The sequence below is a fragment of the Salmo salar genome, chromosome 28 (genome assembly GCF_965601325.2).
Source record: "Salmo salar chromosome 28, fSalSal1, whole genome shotgun sequence".
Lineage (NCBI taxonomy): Eukaryota > Metazoa > Chordata > Actinopteri > Salmoniformes > Salmonidae > Salmo > Salmo salar.
In genome coordinates this window covers 18,124,490-18,143,274 of record NC_138318.1, presented here as the reverse complement: position 1 = coordinate 18,143,274, position 18,785 = coordinate 18,124,490, and the positions used below count along the sequence as shown (strand labels likewise).

The 18,785-nt window shown below is 40.8% G+C and overlaps 1 protein-coding gene across 3 annotated transcripts in view; it reads right to left on the bottom strand.

The window, feature by feature from the left end:
• The window catches only part of baiap2l1a (BAR/IMD domain containing adaptor protein 2 like 1a), a 44,987-nt gene that overhangs the window by 15,679 nt on the left and 10,523 nt on the right, over positions 1-18,785 (bottom strand). For all 3 annotated transcript variants that reach the window (XM_014179718.3, XM_014179720.3, XM_014179719.3), the window contains exons 4-6: positions 7,489-7,550; positions 4,820-4,891; positions 4,463-4,597 (exon numbers count right to left, since the gene is read on the bottom strand). In XM_014179718.3, the coding sequence (XP_014035193.1) occupies positions 4,463-4,597; positions 4,820-4,891; positions 7,489-7,550 (269 nt within the window). The remainder of the gene's footprint in view (positions 1-4,462; positions 4,598-4,819; positions 4,892-7,488; positions 7,551-18,785) is intronic.

The following is an 18,785-nucleotide window of genomic DNA, read 5'->3' as shown; positions in this document are numbered from 1 at the left end:
CAGCCTTGTATCAAGCAGAGCCAGACTGGGTTTCATCAACAGACAGCATCTCCTTGGCCCCTCTCTCAACTTGTCCTATTGATTTACTAAAGAAGTCTATGTTTAATGTATACTGTGTTAGGAAGACTATTACTGTATATCCTCTGATTCCTGTAAGTGGCTAAATATGCTACCAGGCACCACTCCAAGTCTACTCTATTTGAGTGGACATTATTGACTATAAATGCTTCACCCATTCCCACTCCCACTACATCCTACGAAGCTTTTCAGTGAGTGTATACTACCAACCAACTCAAGACCAACTACAAACTCCTAAGTGCACACTTCATACTTGGCCAGTCAAGGGTACATGCTTTTTACACCCACTTGAGAGCACAATCCTCATGCAAGAGTTTACAGTGCTCCCACTCCTCACATTCACTAAAATACACTCTCCATTCTAATGTGATGACGGCCATTTGGTCCCTTTCGATGAGCCTTCAGTGTTGCTTTGTAGGTGAAGGGCAGTGGTGAAAAAAGTACCCCATTTTCAGACTTGAATAAAAGTAAATTGCTAAAATATACTTAAGTATCAAAGTCAAAGCAAAAGTAGAAATCATTTCACATTCCTTATATTAAGCAAACCAGATGGCATGATTTTCTTGTTTTTTAAACAAGAAAATCACTCCAACACACTCCAACACTTAGGCAATAATTTAAAAACACATTTTTGTTAGTGAGTCTGTGTCACGTCCTGGCCAGTATAAGGGTTAATTGTTATTGTAGTTTGGTCAGGACGCGGCAGAGGGTATTTGTTTTATGTGGTTCAGGGTGGTGTGTTAGTTAGGAGGGCGTTTGATTTATTATTTCCGGGTTTTGAGTTATGGTCTATGTTTATGTATTTCTATGTGTAGTCTAGTGAGTGTGTTTCTATGTTGAGTTAATTGGGGTGGACTTCCAATTGAAGGCAGCTGTTTGGTGTTGCCTTTGATTGGAAGTCCTATATTAGTTGGGTGTGTTTGTCTTGTATTTGTGGGAGATTGTTTTTGCATTGCGTGTTTTTTGTGAGCCTGCAAAACTGTCATTTGTCGTGCTTATTGTTTCTTGTTTTTTTCCATGTTCAACGTTCGTTAATAAATTAAGAAAATGAACACCAACTCTGCTGCATATTGGTCCACCTTTTCAGACGACGATTTCGCTATATCGTCCACCGACGAAGAAAGCCGTGACAGTCTGCATGATCAGAGGCAGTAGGGATGACCAGGGATGTTCTCTTGATCACTTTGTGAACTGGACCATTTTCCTGTCCTGCTAAGCATTCAAAATGTAACGAGTACTTTTGGGTGTCAGGGAAAATGCATGGTGTGAAAAGTACATTATTTTCTTTAGGAATGTAGTGGAGTATACGTAAAAGTTGTCAAAAATATACAGATACCCCCAAAAATGACTTAAGTAGTACTGTAAAGCATTTTAACTTAAGTACCTTGCACCACTGGTGAAGGGGCAAAGCAGTGACGGCACTCCACTTTACATTACCACAAAGAATCTGCCCGCAGCTATACTGTAGGTGTGGTGGTATTGTGTATATTTTGTGTTCATTTCCTTTCCACCCACTCGCTTTTATGTACAGTTTTTCCACCTTGAGGTGTGTGGCAAGATCAAGGAGCCACCTGGGCCAATGACATACCCTACTTTCAGGACAAAGTTAATAAATGTTTTCTTTGATATTCTCGATGGGTTATTGCCCCACGCGTGCAAATCATTTAAGTGATAACACCCTCGAAGCCGGTGTTTGGAGGTCATATTGGCACGGGTGTTGTTAGGCCCGAGAAGAAGTCAATGGCCGGCAAACTGCCAATATATCCTCCAAACACCGGCTTCGAGGGAATTATCACTTATATACAACGGGTTACCAACATATTCAAATAATTATTTACATATTTTTATAACAAATTTTATTTTGATGGATTTATTAATACTATTTCATCCTTCCACAAGATACAGTCCCGACACAAATCCAAGGTTGCTACCCAAGCCGGCTAGTCGTTCGTTCTATTGGTTTGGTTGCCAGAGACGCGACCCAGTCATTCAGTCTTTTTGTTCTGTACCTATGGACTCGACCCAGTTATTCGTTCTAAATGTTCTATTGCCATACTGGCTGGCAACGTTCTTATCCATTGCTTGCTAGCTAGCCAACTACGGCTAACTTACAGTCACGTTGAACAGAACAGAAAAGTTGCTGCATTTGTGTTTGTTTAATCTATTTTCATGTGAATTTTTTGGGATAAATCCATAACAATAAGCTATTGATGCGCGATTTCGCCTGGCGTAGAAAATGTGCTCTCTTGTCAGGACATTTGTTCAGAGGAGCTAGCCAACAACACAGCTAACACAATCACTTTGTTTTACCTGTTTCTATTGATAGTTCTTTGTATATATCAATAAAAATGATGCCAGCTGATTCATGATTTTGACAGGCTGAGAAACGCTGCCTTCCTGTCTGTCTCATCCCGACTCCCGACACGTTCATTATTATGGGACAGCTGGAGATCAAATTTGAATATTGAAACAATGTTTATACAAAAGTCTGCTGTTAAAAAATAAATGTTAGTCTAAAAGAAATGTGAGGTAATCTCTAGATGATTTTTATAGTGGAGATCAAGTTTATAAATTGCCTGGCTGGGCTGATGAGACAGTGGAACAGAGTAAATAGGCATTTTGATGTCATAGATTTAGTAACTTGTGGAATAGACAACGGCTGGAATGGTGTTTTAACCGATCACCATTTAGAATTAGAGCCACCCGTTGCATAAGGGAGTCCATACAAGGGTTCAGCTTTGTTTATGTAAACAAAACAAGACAACCATGGCAACCAAGAGCAATAATGTTCTGTCTGGTTTTTATATTGATACTGGACACATAAATCAACAAGTGTTTCAGGATGAGGGTAAAGTCACGTGACTGTCTGTTAAAGTCCCTTTCTAGCCGTCTGAGAAACTTCCAGGAACTCAAAGGAACCCAAGCACATGCTCACATCATCAAAAAAAACGAACTGGACACCGAGCCACTTCTCGCTTGAAAATGGAGAACATTCATAAAGTGGGACTTAAGGGACTTTTCGGACTAGCATACCCATGGTGCATTGAGTGAACAGCTGAGTCTGATCACTGAGACCCCCAGTGACATAAGATGAGATCTGTTTTTAGTCTCACCTCGTTCTCCTTGATTAGTTAAGATCTGGTTCTAGTCTCACCTCGTTCTCCTTGATTAGTTAAGATCTGGTTCTAGTCTCACCTCGTTCTCCTTGATTAATCAAGATCTGGTTCTAGTCTCACCTCGTTCTCCTTGATTAGTTAAGATCTGGTTCTAGTCTCACCTCGTTCTCCTTGATTAATTAAGATCTGGTTCTAGTCTCACCTCGTTCTCCTTGATTAATTAAGATCTAGTTCTAGTCTCACCTCGTTCTCCTTAATTAATTAAAATCTGGTTCTAGTCTCACCTCGTTCTCCTTAATTAATTAAGATCTGGTTCTAGTCTCACCTCGTTCTCCTTGATTAGTTAAGATCTGGTTCTAGTCTCACCTCGTTCTCCTTGATTAGTTAAGATCTAGTTCTAGTCTCACCTCGTTCTCCTTGATTAATTAAGATCTGGTTCTAGTCTCACCTCGTTCTCCTTAATTAATTAAGATCTGGTTCTAGTCTCACCTCGTTCTCCTTGATTAGTTAAGATCTGGTTCTAGTCTCACCTCGTTCTCCTTGATTAATTAAGATCTGGTTCTAGTCTCACCTCGTTCTCCTTGATTAATTAAGATCTGGTTCTAGTCTCACCTCGTTCTCCTTGATTAATCAAGAGCTGGTTCTAGTCTCACCTCGTTCTCCTTGATTAGTAAAGATCTGGTTCTAGTCTCACCTCATTCTCCTTGATTAGTTAAGATCTGGTTCTAGTCTCACCTCGTTCTCCTTGATTAATTAAGATCTGGTTCTAGTCTCACCTCGTTCTCCTTGATTAATCAAGAGCTGGTTCTAGTCTCACCTCGTTCTCCTTGATTAGTAAAGATCTGGTTCTAGTCTCACCTCGTTCTCCTTGATTAGTTAAGATCTGGTTCTAGTCTCACCTCGTTCTCCTTGATTAATTAAGATCTGGTTCTAGTCTCACCTTGTTCTCCTTGATTAATCAAGATCTGGTTCTAGTCTCACCTCGTTCTCCTTGATTAGTTAAGATCTGGTTCTAGTCTCACCTCGTTCTCCTTGATTAATCAAGATCTGGTTCTAGTCTCACCTCGTTCTCCTTAATTAATTAAGATCTGGTTCTAGTCTCACCTCGTTCTCCTTGATTAGTTAAGATCTGTTTTGAGTCTCACCTCGTTCTCCTTGATTAATTAAGATCTGGTTCTAGTCTCACCTCGTTCTCCTTGATTAGTTAAGATCTGGTTCTAGTCTCACCTCGTTCTCCTTGATTAATCAAGATCTGGTTCTAGTCTCACCTCGTTCTCCTTGATCTCGTACTTGGTGACTTGTTTCCCCTGGCTCTTCCTCCGCAGCTTCTTCAGGTCTGTCTGAGAGCGCTCCAGAGAGTCCTGCTTCAGCTTGTGCTCCGTCTGGTACCGCTTGAATGTGGCCTGGATGAGAGATACAGAGGTTAAGATAAGTTTGATGTAGAGATGGAGAGGACTTTTACTGAATGCAAGGATAGGGGATATTGAGGAGAGAGGAGACCATAATTAAGTGTGCACTTACATACCTGCATACATAGACATGCAGACCCGTACACAAACATGCACACACACTCCTTGTGATTAGATTGTCCCTTGCCAAAGTCCTATAGTGGTCAATGTACTTACAGTCATATATTTGACATCCATCTCTGTTTTCCTCTCCAGCTCAGCAATGATATCTTTGTGGAACCGCCTGAACTGAACAGAAAGAATCCAGTTCAAGTCAATATATTAACCTTTAACAATACCATAACCATGGCAAGATGGTGACATCAGAATAAGAGTTGTGTGGCTGAGCCAGAGGAATGTAGCTGTGATAATTGCTTTCTAACTGAGGGGAATTCTAACAACATGTATGTCTTATCTACCTCTCCAAATAGTTAAACATTGACTACTTTCTCCTTCCTTCGTTCTCGCAGATATCTCAGAAATAACTAACCATGCTTCGTTGGCATGTCACTTTACTTGGAGCCCAGTGAAAGACAAGTATGAGCCTTGTAAGGCTAGTACAAAAGCTTTACTACAGTTCTGAATAGCAATAAAATGTGTAATACATGTATACTGTAGTGAGAATACATTTTATTTGATCATATCTCTTCTTATTACTGACCAATACTAGAAATATTCATAAATCAAATCATCTTAAATTCAACAATAGTCAAAGTTTCAAAGTTGATCCGCATCGTGCATAGGATACAATAGGTATAAAACAGTACAGTGACATTTTTTCTTGAGAACTCTTTCCCAACAATGCAGTGATAATGTTTCCCTCATCAATCTACGCATAATACCCCATAATGGAAAAGAGAAAACAGGTTTTTATTAATGTTAGCAAATGTATTACCAATAAAAAAAACAGAAATACCTTATTTACATAAGTATTCAGACCCTTTGTTATGACACTCAAAATTGAGCTCAGGTGCATCCTGTTTCCATTGATCATCCTTGAAATGTATCTACAACTTGATTGGAGTCCACCTGTGGTAAATTCAATTGATTGGACATGATTTGGTAAGGCACACACCTGTCTATATAAGGTGCCACAGTTGACAGTGCATGTCAGATCACAAACCAAGCCATGTGGTTGAAGGAATTGTCCGTAGAGCTCCAAGACAGGATTGTGTCGAGGCACAGATCTGGGGAAGGGTACCAAAACATTTCTGTAGCATTGAAGGTCCCCAAGAACACAGTGGGCTCCATGATTCTTAAATGGAAGAAGTTTGGAACCACCAAACTCCCATCCATCTGTGTTGGGAGAACCTTTCAGAAGGACAACCATCTCTGCAGCACTCCACCAATCAGGCCTTTATGGTAGAGTGGCCAGATGGAAACTACTCATCAATAAAAGGCACATGACAGCCCGCTGGGAGTTTGCCGTAAGGAACATAAAGGCCCCTCGACCATGAGAAACAAGATTCTCTGGTCTGATGAAACCAAGATTGAACACTTTGACCTGAAGAGTCACGTCTGGAGGAAACCTGGCACCATCCCTATGGTGAAGCATGGTGGTTGCAGCATCATGCTGTGGGGATATTTTTCAGTGGCAGGGACTGGGAGACTTGTCAGGATTGAGGGAAAGATGAGCGGAGCAAAGTACAGAGAGATCCTTGATGAAAACCTGCTCCAGAGCCCTCAGGACCTCAGACTGGGGCAAAGGTTCACCTTCCAACAGGACAACAACCCTAAGCACACAGCCAAAACAACGCAAGAGTGGCTTTGGGACAAGTCTCTGAATGTCCTTGAGTGGCCCAGCCAGAGCCCGGACTTGAACCCGATTGAACATCTCTGGCGAGACCTGGAAATAGATGTGCAGCGACGTTCCCCATCCAACCTGACAGAGCTTGAGAGGATCTGCAGAGAAAAACAGAAGAAACTCCCCAAATACAGGTGTGCCAAACTTGTAGGCTCATACCCAAGAAGACTTGAGGCTGTAATTGCTGCCAAAGATGCTTCAACAAAGTACTGAGTAAAGGGTCTGAATACTTATGTAAATGTGATATTTCCCAGATTTTTTTATTTTTGTAAATTCGCAAACATTTCTAAAAACCTGTTTTTGCTTCGTCATTATGGGGTATTGTGTGTAGATTGATGAGAAAAAAATCAATTTAGTCAATTTTAGAATAAGGCTGTAACTTAACAAAATGTGGAAAATGTCAATGGGTCTGAATACTTTCCAAATGCACTGTATATAACAATGAAAATAGAATAAAAAACACAGAAGAAGTACGATGAAAGCTGAAGAAACATGAGAATGCACCTGCTTCAGTCTAGACTATCTGTATTGTATAGTACTGTAACTTAGACGTAGTGAGTGATTGGAGACGATACTGTCTAAGAGCTAGTTGTGTGTTGCTCTTGTCACAGTTACAACACCAGTGACACCAACCAGAGTCACTTGATTTCCTACACGTATGCCAAGCCTCTCACCCCCAGGCCTCAACAAGAGACCCAACAGACAGAACAGAGAGCACAAGCTGAAAGGAATGGTCTAAATGACAAATAAGCTAACAGTTGTCTTGTTTCCAGGTGGGATATCTCTCTAGGCTTTGTTGTGTTCTTGGTGTGTTTAGAGGATAAAGGAGGTCTGTTAATGACCAAGTCACTGTGAGAAAGAGAGAGTTGGCGTAGAGGACTATGGGTATGTGTGTCGACATGAACATCCAACGCAGGCCAAAGAGAATGGTAACCGTTGACTTCAGTCTTCCACTTAATTAGCAATTAGATGGTAAAATGGTAATTACATAACAAAAAACTACCAAGAGAAGTAGTGACAGTAGGTCAGCAGGACAACTTACGTTCTCCTCCAGCTCCAGGTGAACCTTCCTGTGCACATCAGAGATCTCCATCAGAACCACACCTGTAGAGAAAAGATCATATATCATATTATACAGGTAGCTGACAAATTAAAGGAAACACCAACATAAAGTGACTTAAAAGGGTGCCACCACGAGCCAGAACAGCGTCAATGTGCCTTGGCATAGATGCTACAAGTGTCTGGAACTCTATTGGAGAGATGTGGCACCATTCTTACACAAGAAATTCCATAATTTGATGTTTTGTTGATGGTGGTGTAAAATGCTGTCTCAGGTGCCGCTCCAGAAACTCCCATAACTGTTGAATTGGGTTGAAATCTGGTGACTGAGACCAGGGCCGTGCACAGACCATTCAGCAGTGGTGTAAAGTACTTAAGTAAAAATACTTTAAAGTACTACTTAAGTAGATTTTTGGGGTAGCTGTACTTTACTTTACTATTTATATTTTTGACAACTTTCACTTTTACTTCACTGCATTCCTAAAGAAAATAATGTACTTTTAACTCCATACATATATTTTATTATTCATACTTTTACTTTTACTTTTGATAGTTAAGTATATTTTAGCAATTACATTTACTTTTGATTCTTAAGTATATTTAAAAGCAAATACAAGTAGTATTTTACAGGGTGACTTTAACTTTTACTATTATGGTATCTTTACTTTTACTCAAGTATGACAATTGGGTACTTTTTCACTGCCATTCAGGGGGCAGGTTCACAGGGCAGGTCCCCCACTTGAAAAACAAAATGACTTCCATAATTCACATCTCAAAATTCATAATATACCAAATGCCTGTAGCAAAAAAAAAAAAAAATGTTGCGCATAGGCCTATTTATTTCTGCAACAACACATTCACTCAACATCACAAATTGTAAGCAAGCTAGTTACAGTGCCTCCTAAACAGATGATCGACATCGGGAAAAGATGGTGGGCCATCAGCTGATCATTAATGTTGATGATTCATGTAGATCTGCAAGTTAGCTAGCTCAATTTATTGTACTGATTGTGATTTATCTTCCTTCAATACTTGTATCAAATAATAACTTCATAATATAATACTCATAATCTACCAACTCAAGCTAGAGGCCTGTGTGGATATTTATTATGGTGGTAAGCTAGAATGTAGTCTACCTGTGTTGCTGCTGCCCTGACACACGTGCAACTCTAGAAGAAACTGATGGAGTTAGGTCAGACGGCTGTTGATACTGCCGCTCCTCTTTATGTCTTTCTGCTTCTCTCTGCTGCTCGCATGAGCCAACCAGACCAAATATTGATGATGATGTAGGTTGAATCAAGTGTTATAAAGTGTGAATCAAATGTTATGCTGCTGTGGCAGTACTGTTGATATTTAAACTAGGTAGCTAGCTACACACTCAAACGGTGACCACATCCCTCAACCCATGCATGTTTGGATACGGGGCCTGCGATCTCAATAAAGGGCAGACTGGGATAATAACGCAACCGGACGTGTGCGAGCGCCGTACAGACCAACAGGCGCAACCAACGGATGGGGAGGGGGGGGTGACGAACTTGACGACGTCAAGATGACTTGCGGGCAGTGGGTTCCTAACAACAATGACCAAAAATGTATTGAAAAAAAATACGTTTTAGCGAAATTATACCACCACCTAAAAGGGCACTTCGGAGACAGGAAGGGCAAAGGGGCATGTCCTCTGCACAGGTAGAGCTCTATCTACCTATGCTCCTTTCAGACACCTCTTTCAAAATCAATGAGATCTCTTCTTCTAGCCATGTTAGCCAAATTAATGGGCAACTGGGCATTTGTATACATGACCTTAAGCATGATGTGATGTTTTAATTGCTTAATTAATTCAGGAAACACACCTGTGTGGAAGAACATCCTTAAAATATACTTTGTATTTACTTTATTTTGTCAGTTACCTGTACATCATATACAGTTGAAGTCGGAAGTTTACATACACCTTAGCCAAATACATTTAAACTCAGTTTTTCACAATTCCTGACATTTAATCCTAGTAAAAATTCCCTGTCTTAGGTCAGTTAAGATGACCACTTTATTTTAAGAATGTGAAATGTCAGAATAATAGTAGAGAATGATTTATTTCAGCTTTTATTTCTTTCATCACATTCCCAGTGGGTCAGAAGTTTACATACACTCAATTAGTATTAGGTAGCATTGCCTTTCAATTGTTGAACTTGGGTCAAACGTTTTGGGTAGCCTTCCACAAGCTTCCCACAATAAGTTGGGTGAATTTTGGCCCATTCCTCCTGACAGAGCTGGTGTAACTGAGTCAGGTTTGTAGGCCTCCTTGCTTGCATACGCTTTTTCAGTTCTGCCCACAAATTTTCTATGGGATTGAGGTCAGAGCTTTGTGATGGCCACTCCAATACCTTGACTTTGTTGTCCTTAAGCCATTTTGCCACAACTTTGGAAGTATGCTTGGGGTCATTGTCCATTTGGAAGACCCATTTGTGACCAAGCTTTAACTTCCTGAATGATGTCTTGAGATGTTGCTTCAATATATCCACATCATTTTCCTCACTCATGATGCCATCTATTTTGTGAAGTGCACCAGTCCCTCCTGCAGCAAAGCACCCCCACAACATGATGCTGCCACCCCTGTGCTTCACGGTTGGGCTGGTGTTCTTCGGCTTGCAAGCCGCCCCCTTTTTCCTCCAAACATAACGATGGTCATTATGGCCAAACAGTTCTATTTTTGTTTCATCAGACCAGAGGACATTTCTCCAAAAAGTACAATCTCTGTCCCATTGTGCAGTTGCAAACCGTAGTCTGGCTTTTTTATGGCAGTTTTGGAGCAGTGGCTTAGTGTATGTAAACTTCTGACCCACTGGAATTGTGATACAGTGAATTATAAGTGAAATAATCTGTCTGTAAACAATTGTTGGAAAAATTACTTGTGTCATGCACAAAGTAGATGTCCTAACCGACTTGCCAAAACTATAGTTTGTTAACAAGAAATATGTGGAGTGGTTGAAAAAACAAGTTTTACTGACTCCAACATAAGTGTATGTAAACCTCCGACTTCAACTGTATCGGCGGTATACAGGTAAGGGACATCTAGCCTGGGTTCCAGTCATAGAGAAACACGTTAAATCACTATTTCTGTGATACTGCCAGTCTATTTCTTCTTTAGTCAACATTGTGCTATCTTATTTGGCAAGGCCAGGATATATCAGTGGTGAATCAATGCAGAAACTTTAAGACAACCAGGCTAAAGGAAACTATTGCGTTTGAATATGTTGAGGACATCTATGACCCTTTCTCCTCAAGTTGCTTGGCGGCAACAACGTCCCTGATAGCCTGGCCGGCATGGTACTGGCTGAGACTTCACGAGGAGAACAATGGGTTTTCACATCAAAGTTGTTGCATCTGTTCTTTCCCTATGCTTACACAAGCAATGTTGACTTTAGCGGTGAAGAACAAAGCTTACCAAAAAGTAATGTGTATTTTATGTTTCATCAAGTCCTGAGGAGTTTTTACATACTGCATGGATGACAAATGTATTTTTGACACAGTAATGTTTGAACAGTGGTAACTCAGTAGTTGCCATTGCCTGACACAGAGACAGAAAAATCCCCATTGAGAGAACCCACATTGAACGCCATAGAGGAACATGGCACAATAGCAGTCACTACAGTAAACAGAAGCAGACAATAACAGCGGGACAATTTACAGTACAGACACAGACACAACGGGGTGACATCTAGAGGTTATGTAGCCTAGCCATATTTTTTGAATTAGTTATAATTGCATTCTATAACCACCTGCCACTAGAACCACCTAGCTACCACTAGAAGGTCTGCTTTTTACAAAATGTTATATTGTATAGTCTTAGTTTGTCATGTTTAAAATGTTCTCTGCAAACACCTGCAACAAGTAAACCATCCACTCACTCCTATCACCTCAGTATTAATTCAGTTATAATCACAACTGCGCCTGTGGGACCATATAAACAGAATCAACCCAAACAAACTGAGCATACATACATTAGGTAAGTACGCACACGCACGCACGCACGCACCCCACATACATACATTAGGTAAGTACGCACACGCACGCACGCACGCACGCACCCCACATACATACATTAGGTAAGTACGCACACGCACGCACGCACGCACCCCACATACATACATTAGGTAAGTACGCACACGCACGCACGCACGCACCCCACATACATACATTAGGTAAGTACGCACACGCACGCACGCACGCACCCCACATACATACATTAGGTAAGTACGCACACGCACGCACGCACGCACCCCACATACATACATTAGGTAAGTACGCACACGCACGCACGCACGCACGCACCCCACATACATACATTAGGTAAGTACGCACACGCACGCACGCACGCACCCCACATACATACATTAGGTAAGTACGCACACGCACGCACGCACCCCACATACATACACACACACACACACACCTGGTGTGATCCCAGACCTGCTGAGACAGAGCCGTACCTCTCGGGCTGCCTGCAGCTACAACAACATTGCCCTCTGAAGGTCAACAGAACGTACTGGTAAATGCTGCCATTGTACGGCAGAAGGGAGAGAGCAATGGGAGGGAGGGGGGCTCTTGGCAGGCTGTTTATACGGCACCAACAACAGCCTGCTGCAGAGTGAGAGGGCTGGTGTGTAGTGAGAGGGCTTGTTTTCAAACAGGTTACAGAGTGAGAAGGCTGGTATTCGTATCGACACACACCTGCTAATTTCCTCTCTGACCTCTCTGAGAACCAACTTACTAACCACATATTCTGTCCGTATGTATAGCAGCACATAAGAAACGGTGATACTGTAAATAATGCTGACAAAAAAAACTAGATGACTTCACCAAACTGAAATTAACTTATGTTCACATGTTGATGGGTGGAGAGCAGCTGATCATTACATAAAATCTGTGGTCAAAAGTACACACATCCTTAATTGGACTAAGACAGACTAAATGTTGAAAAACCCTCAGCTTGAAAATAATGCAGTGGCTAAATCAGGCTTTCCTGCTATCACGCATAATACATCTGGGTAAAGAGCATTGTGGACTATACCCTTTAGAAAGGTTAATCATCCCATATGAATTGTCTTCTTGAGGTTGTGACTTATTCTGACTGTCTATCCCCTACTCATCTCTCTCTCTCTCTCTCTCTCTCTCTCTCCTCTCTCTCTCTCTCTCTCTCTATCCTTCCCCTCTCTCTCAGACCTCCCCTCTCTTATTCCTCTCCCCCCTCTCTCTCGACCCTCTCTATCTCTCCCCCTCTCTCCCTCTCCCTCTCCCCCCTGTACTCCTCTCCATCGTATGCTGTGTTAACCAGGCATATGACTAGATAATGACAGTTGACCCTGTAATCCTCCACATGGCTCTGGTCTTAGTCTAAGTGATCTGTGTGCTACAAGGTTTAAAACCAAGGGGGGAAAAGACAACTCTCTCTCTCCCTCTCTCTCTCTCTCTTTCTTTCTAAAACATTACAAAGGCATCTGTTCCTGCTGTCTCCAGATTGACCTACCCAGGAAAGGATACATAGTATTGTTCATAATACTGTATACATAGGCCTATGTGTACATCTCTAAACATTGCTACATCTACAATATAAGAATTCATAAAACTAGCCTGATGTTCAGCGGAATTACACCCACAATAATAAAAGGCTTCACAGCTTGACAGTTTGTGTCTGTTTGTGGTGGATCATTTCTGAAACCACCCACTAATGATAATGAGACTTTTATCCCAGACTTATCACAGTCAGTCTGTCTTTAGATAGTTAATGGTGACACCACTGGTAGAGGTCTCATTGTGATACTGTCTGGTTTTTACAGTGACTTTATAACGACTTGATCATTATTATAGAAACATCCTAGGGTTGGGCGGTGTACTGTATATACCATATCCTGGGAATCTTACCAATACCGTCAATACCGTTTTTTATAAATTGGAATATTTGTATTTTTTTAATAATGCAGTCAACTTGTGCACTAGGCAATAGATGTGTTTCTCAAGACAGCCTATTTGAGCCAGTCACGTGTGTTAGTTTACAAAGAAGCACAATGACCAAAACGGGAGTTTCATGAGGTGAGTCACTCCTGCAACTTAAATGAGGTGATCAAGTTACGCTTGTATGAAATTCACTACACTACCAATGTCTGCCCGCTATATATCTTCTAACTATTAAATTAACTATCTAAGATGTGCCAAATAAATTTTCTGCAGCAGGGTTTTGCTAACTTGCTGATGTTAGCTAAGTAGCAAACGTTAGCGTGCAAGATAAAGCTTCTTGGTAACAGCAGCAGAGACAATCCCTTCTTTTATTAAGATCTCTGCTGTCTATTTGTTTTGTGTGTGATGCAAACTGTGTTTTGAGATAGCTACTTGCATAACTTTAAGCAGGGTTGTCTTAGTAGTTAATGTTAGCATCCGCTATGGGAATTGCTTAACACTTGTTAGCATTTTGCATTTGTTAACTGATATTTTTGGGCCTTTTTTTACGTTCACATTTTTTGAGGCTGGTAATACAGTATATCCTGGGATGGCACCGGCATGGAATGAAGGTATGGAAATCTGGATCCTTCCCAACCTTACACCCTGAAACCTCTGTGTTATAGCATTTATGTTTAATGGTGGTGATGATAGCACATAAAACTAAGCCTGTCACCTTTCACATTCTTATCAGGTGATGTGGTTTATGAACGGTGTAGGCCTCTGCCAAAAGAATACCTGCCATTTTCTCATAAGTGTAATAAGGAAACATTGTGAGCAAATTCTTAACCTTATTCGATGACGAATTACAAAACATTTCAACAGGTGATCTGTTCAGGTTATTCATATGTATCAGTTTTATTACTACAGTGCCTTCAGAAAGTATTCATAGCCCATGACTTATTCCACATTTTGTTGTGCTACAACCTGAATTCAGAATTGATTAAATCTTTTTTTTCCCACACATCTACACACAATTCCCCATAATGACGAAGTGAAAACATGTTTTAGAATTGTTTGCAAACTTATTGAAAATGAAATACAGAAATATCTCATTTACACAAGTATTCCCACCGCTGAGTCAATACTTTGTAGAAGCACCTTTGGCATCGATTACAGCTGTGAGTCTTTCTGGGTAAGTCTCTAAGAGCTTTCCACACCTGTATTGTGCAACATTAGCCCATTAGTCAAAACTGTAACTCGGCCACTCAGGAATATTCACCATCTTCTTGGAAAGCAACTCCAGTGTAGATTTGGCCTTGTGTTTTAGGTTATTGTCCTGCTGAAAGGTAAATTTGTCACGTCTGCTCCCGCTCTTCCCCCCCTGGCGCTTGAGGGCGCCAGGCTGCCCTGCATCACGCACTCCCATCATCCATTACGCACACCTGCCTTCCCTCGTCACGCGTATCAGCGATATTGGACTCACCTGGACTTTTTTGTCTTTGTTTTCTTGTATGCCGACGCTGTTCATGTCTCGTTCCATGTCCATTCCTTATTAAATGTTTGACTCCCCGTACCTGCTTCGTCTCTCCAGGGTCATTCCATGTGACAAAATGAATCTCCCCATGTGTGGTGGAAAGCAGACTGAAGCAGGTTTTCTTCTAGGATTTTGCCTGTGCTTAGCTCTATTCGGTTTCTTTTTTATCCTGAACCCCCTCCTCAATCCTTAACGATTACAAGCATACCCATAACATGATGCAGCCACCACTATGCTTGAAAATATGGAGAGTGGTACTCAGTAATGTGTTGTGTTGGATTTATCCCAAACATAACACTTTGTATTCAGCACAAAAAGTTAATTGCTTTGCCACATTTTTTACTTTAGTGCCTTGTTGCAAACAGGAGGCATGTTTTGGAATATTTTTATTCTGTACAGGCTTCTTTCTTTTAACTCATCCAAATTGTAATGAATAACTTCACCATGCTCAAAGGGACATTTTCGAAAAACATGATTCCACTAATTATGGAGTATTATGTGTAGGCCAGTGACAAAATATCTCAATGTAATCAACTTTAAATTTAGGCTGTAACACAAGAAAACGTGGAAAACGTCAAGGGGTGAGAATACTTTCTGAAGGTCACTGTATACGACAATACTATTAATTAGTATTGGAGTAAACTAAAACCGTTGTATCTATGGCTGACAGCTAGGTGTGGCTACCTCATGCACAGTTACCAAAGCAGTGACATTTGAACTTTGAGATAGTAACTCTGCACTTTGAGATAGTCCTCACTCTCATAAAACAATAATGATAAATCTTACAGGGTGCATTATAGAACATGTCGCAGCAAGAGTCTGACGCGATATGAACAACACCTATTTGAGTCACGGCCAATGATATTGCAATCTTGAAGCCACACATTCCAATGGCAGGAAGGGAGAGTTAGTGTTTTGATGTTGCCATGGTTGGAAGTCTTCGTTCTCTGATATTACTTGGATATGAATCAGACATCGGTGGCACTCAGCTCAGGACGTTAGAGCTAACATGCACCCACCCACCGCACACGCACACGGCACACGCACACGCACACACACACTCCCTATGGTACCGATGCTACTGAACCTTGACTGAACTAATGGAAGGCTAAAAGCTGACCAGAATCCTCCAGGCAACCCATCCATGGAGGACATGAGTTTAGAGACTGTGACTTTAGAAACTGGATTTAGAAGCAGATAAAAATAATTTGCAAGGACATAGGAGGAGATTAAGAAACACCAAATTCCATAATTCGACACTTGTTAAGTGATGTGTCACAAGATAGGTGGGAGAGTAATTTCCCAGGATGTATCACATCATAATATCTCTTACATCAGATTTCTGTGTGTTGTACTATAGATGCAATGGCACCAAGCAATTCAACAACAGTAGTAAACTCATTTCAAATGGAAAGGCCACAAACACACCATCAGGAAAACGTCCGAAAATCAACATTTGGCTTCACTGTGCCCATGCATAAAATGTACAAATAAAAAACAGATTGTTCTTTGAAGATTAGGGTAATGGAGGGGAAAAAACACCCATATTATGAAAACTTTGGGTTAAACAGATGCTGGATAGAGCAAGGGTGTGTGGGGCAAGGGAGGACGTGTGGGGTCAGGGTGGTCATGGGATTGTTTGGTGAGCGAAAGGAGCGTGACAGAGTGGAGAGCCTAAGGCATCATGGGTGAATGAGCAGCCAGCCAATGGCTGGCCCTGGCTGCCTACCGTTCTCCTTATGAAGTGTTCATTTGCTCACTTGTCTTCATGAAGTGTGCAGTCCCTCTCATAGATTTAAATGCTTTGGATAGATTGGTGAAAGCATGGATTCCAAGGACGGTGGAAGTTGTTTGCGCACCTTTAAAGTTCAGATGGGCTACATGGAATAGTAACTGTAATCTGGACATGGACTGTAAGCCTATAACCTCTAACATGTGGCTGAATACAATATTAACTCCTGCACAATTAAGTATTTCATGCAGTAAAATGTTGTCTCAGGAACAGTATGATTTATTTCTTTCAGCATCGCTTGAGAGAATGCACAGTTAGGGACCGCAATCTTTTTCAGCGATTGACAGTTACATAAAAGCTGACAGTATTTCAACAACATAAATTAAACCTAGACTAACTGAAATCTTATCAGAAACATGTTAAATCATTTTCACAGCTTTTAGTTTCCTTAAAACCGGTCAAACTGATGTCATTTTGACATTTTGCACAGGAGGAATCTTGCGTTTTCTCTAGGCACCTAAACATCCTCGCTCCGCAAGAGAAGCAGAATGAAAGAAAACTTTACTGATGTCAGATTATTGATGCATTCATTCCATCGATTTATGACATTATTCTGGTAAGCACCGCTTTAGGTAGTGGGCGTGGCCAATGGCACTCCTCTTGGCCACAGAGACTAAATCTAGCTGTTTTAAAGCTAGTTTCCTAAAATTCTACATACTTTGTCATGGGGCTGAGTGAAACATTTTAGTTTGATAGCAAATGCCATCAATTTTGAGACTGAGAGGAAAATTGCAGTTTCAAAGCTAATTTCCTGCAATTCTACATATTTTGCCATAGGGCACAGAGAATCTTATGCTATCTGAGTGACTCAAACATTATAACAAAATCAATGGGGGCCAAATGCCATGACATTTTTACAATTTTTGATTCTCCCTGACCATCTAGTTTTTTATTTTGGTGATTCCTAGTTCTCAAAGATGATATTAATTTAAAATATATTGCTCCAATATATATTTTTTACATACTTTTACATACTTTTTCATATATACTACATGACCATAAGTATGTGGCCACCTGCTCGTCGAACATCTCATTCCATTTTTGGATTAATAGTGAAGACATCAAAACTATGAAATAACACATATAGAATCATGTAGTAACCAATAAAGTGTTAAATAAAAAATCTAAATATGTTTTAGATTTTAGATTCTTGAGAAAAAAAGTTTTATAATTTTATTCAATTGTTACAGTACCATGCACCTGCAAAAAAAGACAGCTCAGATGTGCGAGTGACTTGTGAATGTTATATTTTAGATTCTTCAAAGTAGCCATTGTTGATGACAGCTTTGCACACTCTTGGCATTCTATCAACCAGTTACATGAGGAATGCTTTTCCAACAGTCTTGAAGGAGTTCCCAAATATGCTGAGCACTTGTTGGCTGCTTTTCCTTGACTCTGTGGTTCAACACATCTCAATTGGGTTGAGGTCGGGTGATTGTGGAGGCCAGATCATCTGATGGATCACTCCATCTCTCTCCTTCTTGGTCAAATAGCCCTTACACAGGCTGGAGGTGTGTTGGGTCATTGTCCTGTTGAACAACAACTGATAGTCCCACTAAGCGCAAACCAGATGGGATGCCGTATTGTTGCAGAATGCTGTGGTAGCCATGCTGGTAAAGTGTGCCTTGAATTCTAATGCTTCATGTTGAGAACCACACATGCGGAGATCATCGATTCACCTACTCCGTGTTTCCCAAAAATACGGCAGTTGGAACCAAAAATCTCAAATTTGGACATCAGACCAAAAAATGTATTTCCACCGGTCGAATGTCCATTGCTTGTGTTTCTTGGCCCAAGCCTTCTTATTGGTGTCCTTTAGTAGTGGTTTCTTTGCAGCAATTAGAACACAAAGGCCTGATTCATGGAGTCTCCTCTGAACAGTTGATGTTGAGATGTGTCTGTTACTCTGTGTTTCATCATAGCGCTTGATGGTTTTTGCGACTGCACTTAAAGAAACTTTCTAAGTTCTTGAAATGTTCTAGATTGACTGACCTTCATGTCTTAAAGTGATGATGGACTGTCA